Genomic DNA, 10,316 nt, shown 5'->3' on the forward strand with positions numbered 1-10,316 from the left:
CATAGGACCGTTGCTATTCACAATATATATAAATGACCTTGTGGATAACATCGGAAGTTCACTGAGGCTTTTTGCGGATGATGCTGTGATATATCGAGAGTTTGTAACAATGGAAAATTGTACTGAAATGCAGGAGGATCTGCAGTGGATTGACACATGGTGCAGGGAATGGTAATTGAATCTCAATGTAGACAAGTGTAATGTGCTGCGAATACATAGAAAGAAACATCCTTTATCATTTAGGTACAATATAGCAGGTCAGCAACTGGAAGTAGTTAATTCTATAAATTATCTGGGAGTAAGCATTAGGAGTAATTTAAAAGGGAATGATCATATAAAGTTTATCGTCGGTAAAGCAGATGCCAGACTGAGATTCATTGGAAGAACCCTAAGGAAATGCAATCCGAAAACAGTACACTTGTTCACCCACTGCTTGAATACTGCTCACCAGTGTGGGCTCCGTACCAGATAGGGTTGATAGAAGAGATAGAGAAGATCCAATGGAGAGCAGCGTGCTTCATTACAGGATAATTTAGTAATTGCGAAAGCATTACGGAGATGATAGATAAACTCCAGTGGAAGATTCTGCAGGAGAGACGCTCAGTAGCTCGGTATGGGCTTTTGTTGAAGTTTCGAGAACATGCCTTCACCGAGGAGTCAAGCAGTATATTGCTCCCTCCTACGTATATCTCGCGAAGAGACCATGAGGATAAAATCAGAGAGATTAGAGCCCACACAGAGGCATACTGACAATCCTTCTTTCCAGGAACAATACGAGACTGAAATAGAAGGGAGAACCGATAGAGGTACTCAAGGTACCCTCCGCCACACACCGTCAGGTAGCTTGCGGAGTATGGATGTAGATGTAGATATAGATGTGGGTGTGAGATATGTTCATGTGACCTCTGATACAAGCATTGTTCCATAACTGATGCAGCACATACAAGTGTTCCGAAATTCTCCAAAAGGACCATCCCACCACTCAGAAAGCTACAATTTGACTGCATTGAAACTGTTGGCTGTAGGAAGCACGAATGCATCTCCGTGGCACAGTTCCTGCTCGCTTCACACATTTGCACCACGCTGAGCCTTCTGGCTGTGAGCATTCTCTATAAAAGGGTAGACACAGATGGCACTCTGGTAGCTAAGCCACTACATTATCTTTTGTCAAATGACATTGAAACTATTATCAGTACATTTACTTCCCACAGGTGGCATATGCCAACAGCGGATCAAAATTTAATATGTTTTTCCAAGTCTACTACTTTTCTTTCCAGCAGCATACCTAGGAACGCATATTTTATTCTGATTTGATAGTGTTGCAGTTGAAAAAATCTTGTAATTAATGTGTTTAATAGTTTATGTCTTGTTTTATTACCCTACAACACATCAATGATCCGTAAGTGAAAGCAAATGATGGAGTAGTTTATCAAAATGCCATTATAATTTCAAACACATTGGGGTAGATGTTAATGGCAGCTAACAGAAATTTCAATTTTCAAGGCACAGAAAATATTAAAGAATTCATTTGAAAATATCATGTATTCCTGGTAGAAGACCTTCTGCATTGTGTTGTACAATTGACAAGTACTCTCACTATACCCCGAAGCTTATGAAACTGTCCAGTAATTCATGATCACACTGCACAATGTATTTCAGTTGGATGATAGAAAATGAGATCACGGTTATTGCAGGCAGCAGCAGCAAAGGCAGTCGCAGGAGCAGTGGCGACAAAGGCAGCATCGACGGCAGTGAGCATCGCGGGGGCGGCGGCCTATAAGGCAGGGGTAGCAACGCGGCTGAAGCTGCAGGCACTGGCCAACGCGGTGCGCAGGCCGAGACCCAGACCCACTGGCACCTCAAGGCCGCCAGCCACCGGCGCCCCACCGGTCAGCCCGGAACCCTCGCTGGCCCCCGTGCCGGAGCCCGCCCCTGGGGGTGGCATCCCAGGCGGTGACGTTGGCGGCGGTGGTGTCAGTGGAGGCAGAGGTGGTGGAGGCAGCAGAGGTAACGGTCAGGGCGACGGAGGTCTGCTGGGTGACTTCGGAGACACGCTGGCCTTCCCTGGAGGTGAAGCTGGCTTCCAGGGCACAGGGTTCGACTTTGGAGTGGGCTTTGGCGCCGGTGAAGGTGTCGCAGATGGAGGACAAGCGACTGTTGGCGCACATCCGCAGTTTTCATTTGACCACCTGCAAGGTGCGTATATTTTATATTTTAAACTTATCAGTCTTTTTACCAATTTTGTGCAGTCCAAATGTCACTTCAGTGAAAGTCAGAGAATACATAATGTGTGCAAGAATAGAGAGAAAATATTGAAACTGGAAATTTTTAATAAAAATAACATGTTTTAACTTTTAATTACTAATTGCTTGAACATGTGAGTAATCACAAGAAATTATAATTTGGTACAAAACTTCAAAAATCATATAAAAAAATTTAATACTTTTCTAATTCTTGAGATTGAACAGCAGCATTCACAAGAAAAGTTTTTTTTGTTAACAGTAGGGCATTTCACACATCTGTATCAAATTTTAATTTATTTTCGTATGGTCAGAAATTAAAAATAGAAAGATGTTATTTTTTATTAAAAATATGTTTCAATATTTGTTAATTAACATTATCACTTGATAATAACTTTAGAATTTAAATAAAAGTCAAAAGCAGAAACTGCTACTTGTGAAGTTCAAACCACTGACCCCATGCACTGAGCTACCTATTAAAGTCACTACTTTAATAGCCCTGGAAACTGATGTCTAGGCTCTAAACTTCAAATCCTTAGAAAATCAAAGATAATTGGTCTGTAAGATCTTGTTCTAGGTGTAACTCCCATATTTTCTATGATGCCATCTGAGTTTGACAGTTGTCGTGGCAAAAGCGAAATGATGTGTCACTCAGTGACCGTGAAACTCGATAGCAGTCAACCCAGTAAGCCACGAATGACACTGACTTTTTCCCATGAGCGAGTACACCCACAGAAATCGCCACATATTTGATGAAGTGGGGATGGAAGGAACAGCTAAATGTATGTGAGAAGCAAGAATACAGAGATGTAAAAACAGATGAAATATCATCTCTGCTGTGTACACAATGATAAGGCGAGGTGCACTACAGAGTGGTTGAGATCTGTCATTGTAGGAAAGCTGGACAGGAGCAGAAATGATTAGCAAACAAGTAAATACAACAAACAGAAAATTTACTTGACATGTATTTCTCCAATCACACAAAGACACATTGCAAATAATGAAGCAAGAAACAGAGTCCAACTATCACACTCTCCACAAGGAAAATGCTCCCCATACTAAGGCACGCATGACGAAGTTGAAGCTGTGACTAGGCAGTGTCTGCATGGCATCATGTGGCAAAATGGCTCTGAGCACAATTGGCCCATGTGTCTAGTACTGGCCATCCTGTATTGCAACAACAGAGGGCACTTATACTCCAGAGGTACCGGTGGTATGGCTCAGTGAGTGTGCTCCATCAGATGTGCTGGTTCCTGCACGACAGCTATCAGCATCTAACAGAAACTTGCCGTTCCGTTACCAACTTTCATATGCTTTGGGGTGGTATGACACATGACACCACAATTTCTGACAATACATTTGTTACACAATATTATTTAATCTAAACAGTAAGTAACTGTAAAGAGAATATACAAAGAAATATTAAGCCTATGTTGTTGTGGCCTTCATCCAGAGACTGGTTTGATGCAGCTCTCCTTGTTACTCTATCCTGTGCAAGCTCCTTCATCTCCAAGTACCTACAGCAACCTACATCCTTCTGAATCTGCTTAGTGTATTCATCTCTTGGTCTCCCTCTATGATTTTTTCCCTCCACGCTGCCCTCCAATACTAAATTGGTGATCCCTTGATGCCTCAGAATGTGTCCTACCAACTGATCCCTTCTTCTAGTCAAGTTGTGCCACAAATTGCTCTTCTCCCCAATTCTGTTCAGTACCTCCTCATTAGTTATGTGATCTACCCATCTAATCTTCAGCATTCTTCTGTAGCACCACATTTCAAAAGCTTCTATTATCTTCTTGTCTGAACTATTTATCATCCATGTTTCACTTCCATACATGGCTACACTCCATACAAATACTTTCAGAAACGACTTCCTGACACTTAAATCTATACTCAATGTTAACAAATTTCTCTTCTTCAGAAATGCTTTCCTTGGCATTGCCAGTCTTCATTTTATATCCTCTCTACTTTGACCATCATCAGTTATTTTGCTCCCCAAATAGCAAAACTCCTTTACTACTTTAAGTGTCTCATTTCCTAATTTAATTCCCTCAGCATCACTGGATTTAATTTGACTACTTTCCAGTACTCTCGTTCATCTTATATCCTCCTTTCAAGATACTGTCCATTCTGTTCAACTGCTCTTCCAGGTCCTCTGCAGTTTGTGGCAGAATTACAATATCACAGAATTACATTATCACATGCAAACCTAAATTTTTTATTTCTTCTCCATGGATTTTAATTCCTACTCCAAATTTTTCTTTTGTTTCCTTTACTGCTTGCTCAGTATATAGATTGAATAACAATAGTTGTAGGCTACAACCCTGTCTCACTCCCTTCCCAAACACTGCTTCTCTTTCGTGCCCCTCAACTCTTACAACTGCCATCTGGTTTCTGTACAAGCTGTAAATAGCCTTTTGCTCCATTTGACCCCTGCCACCTTCAGAATTTGAAAGAGAGTATTCCAGTCAAGATTGTCAAAAGCTTCCGCTAAGTCTACAAATGCTAGAAATGTAGGTTTGCCTTTCTTTATTCTATCTTCTAAGATAATTCATAGGGTCAGTGTTGCCTCAAGTGCTCCAACATTTATACGGAATCCAAACTGATCTTCCCCAAGGTCAGCTTCTGTCAGTTTTTCCATTCATCTGTAAAGAGTTCATGTTAGTATTTTGAAGCTGTGACTTATTAAACTGGCAGTTTGGTAATTTTCACACCTGGCAAAACTTGCTTACTTCAGGATTGGAATTATTATATTCTTCTTGAAGTCTGAGGGTATTTCACCTGACTCATACATCTTGCTCACCAGATGGTAGAGTTTTGTCATGGTTGGCTCTCCCAAGGCTATCAGTAGTTCTAATGGAACATTGTCTACTCCTGGAGCCTCATTTCAGTTTAGCCTAAACATTGAGAAAACAGATCAAGAGATATGTTTGATGATATTCATTGGCTTTCACCAGTGATGTAATGTTAACTCCTGCTGTAATGTCATTTTTAGTGTGTTTTTTCACCGTTTGGTTGTGAGTTGGTGAAGCCAATGAAAGAGAAAGTGCAATAACCTGTTTGTGCTGACAGAATGTGCTGTACCTTAGCCAAAGGTTAGTTTGGAATGTGACAGGTTGGGAGTTGGTGATGCCAACAAATGCGAAAGCAAAAAACCTGATTGTGGTGACAGACTGATCTGCAGCTTAGTCCTATTGGAAAAATCGCCACTGATATCGTGTTATATTCATCATGTTGTTCACGGTGTTTGTTAGATGTTTCCTCTTCACTGGTCAGAACTAATGACTAGTATCAAATATTCCTCTTTAACCGAAAAAATGGTGTATGTGGAGAGGAGGGGAGGGGAGGGGGGAGAGTGAGAGAGAGAGAGAGAGAGAGAGAGAGAGAGAGAGAGAGAGGTCCAAGCAGGCACACTGGGGGGGATTTATTAGTTATTGGGAGCTCCATCGTTAGGTGGATGATGAAGCCCCTTATGGAAATAGCGGAAAGGTTGGGGAAGAAGGCCAGTGTTCATTCTGTCTGCTTGCCAGGGGGTCTCATCCGAGATGTGGAGGAGGCCCTGCCGGCGGCAATAGAGAGCACTGGGTGCACCCGACTGAAAATTGTTGCTCATGTTGGCACCAATGACTCCTGCCGTCTGGGTTCAGAGGTCATCCTCAGTTTGTACAGGTGGTTGGCGGAATTGGTGAAGGCGGAAAGCTTCACCCGCGGGGTGGAATCTGAGTTAACTATTTGTAGTATTTTTTTGTGGAATCTGAGTTAACTATTTGTAGTATTTTTTTGTGGAATCTGAGTTAACTATTTGTAGTATCGTTCCCAGAACCAATCACGGTCCTCTGGTTTGGAGCCGAGTAGAAGGCTTAAACCAGAGGCTCAGACGATTCTGCGGAGATCTGGGGTGCAAATTTCTCGACCTCCACTATCGGATGGAGAAATGTAGGGTCCCCCTGAATAGGTCAGATGTGCAGTACACGCTGGAAGTGGCTACAAGGGTAGCGGAGTACGAGTGGAGTGCACATGTGGGTTTTTTAGGTTAGAGAATTCCCTCCCTAGGCCCGACAAGACACCTCCTGAGATGCGGCAAGGTAGGAGCAGGCAAAATGCAACAGGGAATAACAATATTAATGTGCTAATAGTAAACTGCAGGAGCGTCTATAGAAAGGTCCCATTAATAAACGGCCACAATGTCCATATAGTACTAGGGACAGAAAGTTGGCTGAAACCAGACGTAAACAGTAATGAAATCCTAAACTCAGATTGGAATGTATCCCGCAGAGACAGGCTGGACGGTGAAGGGGGAGGCGTGTTTGTAGCGATAAGAAGTGCAATAGTATCGAAGGAAATTGACGGAGATCCAAAATGTGAAATAATTTGGGTGAAGGTCATGGTTAAAGCAGGGTCAGACATGGTAGTTGGATGTCTCTATAGGCCCCCTGGCTCAGCAGCTTTTGTGGCTGAGCACCTGAAGGATAACTTGGAAAATATTTCGAGTAGATTTCCCCACCATATTATAGTTCTGGGTGGAGATTTTAATTTACCAGGTATAGACTGGGAGACTCAAACATTCATTACGGGTGGCAGGGACAAAGAATCCAGTGAAATTTTTTAAAGTGCTTTATCTGAAAACTACCTTGAGCAGTTAAACAGAGAACTGACTCATGGCGATAACATATTAGACATTCTGGAGACAAACAGACCCGAACTATTTGAAACAGTTAACGCAGAACAGGGTATCAGTGATCATAAAGCGGTTACTACATCGATGATTTCAGCCGTAAATAGAAATATTAAAAAAGGTAGGAAGATTTTTCTGTTTAGAAAAAGTGACAAAAAGCAGATTACAGAGTACCTGATGGCTCAACACAAAAGTTTTGTCTCAAGTACAGATAGTGTTGAGGATCAGTGGACAAAGTTCAAAACCATCGTACAGTATGCGTTAGATGAGTATGTGCCAATCAAGATCATAAGAGATGGAAAAGAGCCACCATGGTACAACAACCAAGTTAGAAAACTTCTGCAGAAGCAAAGGGAACTTCACAGCAAACATAAACTTAGCCAAAGCCTTGCAGACAAACAAAAATACGCGAAGCGAAATGTAGTGTGAGGAGGGCTATGCGAGAGGTGTTCAATGAATTCGAAAGTAAAGTTCTATGTACTGACTTGGCAGAGAATCCTAAGAAATTTTGGTCTTATGTCAAAGCAGTAGGTGGATCAAAACAAAATGTCCAGACACTCTGTGACCAAAATGGTACTGAAACAGAGGATGACAGACTAAAGGCCGAAATACTAAATGTCTTGTTCCAAAGCTGTTTCACAGAGAAAGACTGCACTGTAGTTCCTTCTCTAGAGTGTTGCACAGATGACAAAATGGTAGATATCAAAATAGATGACAGAGGGATAGAGAAACAATTAAAATCGCTCAAAAGAGGAAAGGCCGCTGGACCTGATGGGATACAAGTTCGATTTTACACAGAGTACGCGAAGGAACTTGCCCCCCTTCTTGCAGCGGTGTACCGTAGGTCTCTAGAATAGCATAGCGTTCCAAAGGATTGTAAAAGGGCACAGGTCATCCCCGTCTTCAAGAAGGGACGTCAAACAGATGTGCAGAACTATAGACCTATATCTCTAATGTTGATCAGTTGTAGAATTTTGGAACACGTATTATGTTTGAGTATAATGACTTTTCTGGAGACTAGAAATCTACTCTGTAGGAATCAGCATGGGTTTCGAAAAAGACGGTCGTGTGAAACCCAGCTCGCGCTATTCGGCCACGAGACTCAAAGGGCCATAGACACGGGTTCACAGGTAGATTCCATGTTTCTTGACTTCCGCAAGGCATTCAATACAGTTCCCCATAGGCGTTTAATGAACAAAGTAAAAGCATATGGACTATCAGACCAATTGTGTGATTGGATTGAAGAGTTCCTAGATAACAGAACACAGCATGTCATTCTCAATGGAGAGAAGTCTTCCGAAGTAAGAGTGATTTCAGGTGTGCCGCAGGGGAGTGTCATAGGACCGTTGCTATTCACAATATACATAAATGACCTTGTGGATGACATCGGAAGTTCACAGAGGCTTTTTTCAGATGATGCTGTGGTGTATCGAGAGGTTGTAACAATGGAAAATTGTACTGAAATGCAGGAGGATCTGCAGCCAATTGACGCAAGGTGCAGGGAATGGCAATTGAATCTCAATGTAGACAAGTGTAATGTGCTGCAAGTACATAGAAAGATAGATCCCTTATCATTTAGCTACAAAATAGCAGGTCAGCAACTGGAAGCAGTTAATTCCATAAATTATCTGGGAGTAAGCTTTAGGAGTGATTTAAAAGGGAATGATCATATAAAGTTTATCGTCAGTAAAGCAGATGCCAGACTGAGATTCATTGGAAGAACCCTAAGGAAATGCAATCGGAAAACAAAGGAAGTAGGTTACAGTACGCTTGTTCACCCACTGCTTGAATACTGTTCAGCAGTGTGGGATCCATACCAGATAGGGTTGATAGAAGAGATAGAGAAGATCCAACAGAGAGCAGCGCGCTTCATTACAGGATCATTTAGTAATTGTGAAAGCGTTACGGAGATGATAGATAAACTCCAGAGGAAGACTCTGCAGGAGAGATGCTCAATAGCTCGGTATGGGCTTTTGTTAAAGTTTCGAGAACATACCTTCACTGAAGAGTCAAGCAGTATATTGCTACCTCCTACGTATATCTCACGAAGAGACCACGAGGATAAAATCAGAGAGATTAGAGCCCACACAGAAGCATACCAACAATCCTTCTTTCCATGAACAATACAAGACTGGAATAGAAGGGAGAACTGGTAGAGTACTCAAGGTACCCTCCGCCACACGCCGTCGGGTGGCTTGCGGAGTATGGATGTAGATGTAGATGTAGAGAGAGAGAGAGAGAGAAAGAGAGAGAGAGAGAGAGAGAGAGAGTGCGTGAGCAGGGGCAGAGGCCATTAGAGGCAAAAAGAAATTATTCCAGTGTAGCACAATTTAGTTTTTCTCATATCACCCTCCACTTCTTATACCTTACCCTCACACTTGTGCACACCTTTGGTGTGAGGGTATGTCAATAAACAATTGATAGACAAACTTAATGTTTCAAAAACAATCACTATCAACAATACTGTGGCACACTTATGTAAAAAAATGTAGCAGAACAGAGTGGTACAAGTCATGTAAGTAAAAATTTTGTGCTAGTTTTCAGGATGTGAAACACAGTTTAATCAAGTAGAATTGTGATAAAAGTGTTCTTGAAAAGTTTGAAAAGACACAATTTCTGCAACTGCTCAGTTATCTTCAGTGTTTTAAAAAATTCCACAATTATGTGGCCATAATCATAAACAGTACAATATTATTATTTTAACTTAATACTATGAGACCTTAAATATCCCTTGAAAAAATAGGCAGTGTAATTGCAGAGTGCATGACAGTGTGGGACCATATCACGTGCTGCATAAATGTGCTGTGTGTATCACATTGGGAAACTGACTCTGGCTTCTGGTTGCTGAAGTCATTAACCAGAGTCACAAACAACACACTTTTCATGATAGAGTGTGAAAGAAAGAGAGCTTGTCTTCAACATCACTTGTTGCATTGTTGACTTAATTTTCAGAATTCTATTACTTTGAAACTTTAGTTGTTATCAACTTCAGCAAAATATTTCACTTCAGAAATACAGCTGTTATCATGACAGTCATGATTCCATTATGTTTCAGGTGGTTTTGGAGGCAGCGAGTTTGGATTTGGCTTTGGCTCCTACGTTCCGGTAGGTGGAGATGTCGGAGGAGGGCACCACATTTGGTGACAGTGGCTGACACAGAATGTTAGCGAATCCAAAGACTGAAAAATACCATATATTCAACATTCCTAAGCTGTCAAGGACAAACACTTGACTTCTCTCACTGTATCTGACACATTCCATTGTTTCTTTGTTCACTTGAGACATGTCATACACATCACAAATATGGTATCCACTAGTGACTGACTCATATGTAGTAAAATTTTGAACATTTCAAATGACTTAGCTGCTATGAAATATAATTACAATCTTCAGTGAAAGAT

At 41.5% G+C, this 10,316-nt stretch overlaps 1 protein-coding gene across 1 annotated transcript; it reads left to right on the top strand.

Annotated features, from left to right (window-relative positions):
* Positions 1-1,673: 1,673 nt before the first annotated feature.
* On the top strand, positions 1,674-10,059 carry LOC124716742 (glycine-rich protein 5-like). Its single transcript, XM_047243285.1, has 2 exons — positions 1,674-2,196; positions 9,971-10,059. The coding sequence occupies exons 1-2, from the start codon at positions 1,674-1,676 to the stop codon at positions 10,057-10,059; spliced, it is 612 nt and encodes a 203-aa protein (XP_047099241.1).
* Positions 10,060-10,316: the final 257 nt, after the last annotated feature.

The sequence above is a fragment of the Schistocerca piceifrons genome, chromosome 9, assembly GCF_021461385.2.
Source record: "Schistocerca piceifrons isolate TAMUIC-IGC-003096 chromosome 9, iqSchPice1.1, whole genome shotgun sequence".
NCBI classification, from domain to species: Eukaryota; Metazoa; Arthropoda; class Insecta; order Orthoptera; family Acrididae; genus Schistocerca; species Schistocerca piceifrons.

Excerpts from the sequence above, each read along its gene's own strand:
- LOC124716742 (XM_047243285.1), top strand. The coding sequence starts at position 1,674 with ATGAGATCACGGTTATTGCAGGCAGCAGCAGCAAAGGCAGTCGCAGGA. Across the intron at positions 2,197-9,970 it reads TTCATTTGACCACCTGCAAG|GTGGTTTTGGAGGCAGCGAG; the intron begins GTGCGTATATTT and ends ATTATGTTTCAG.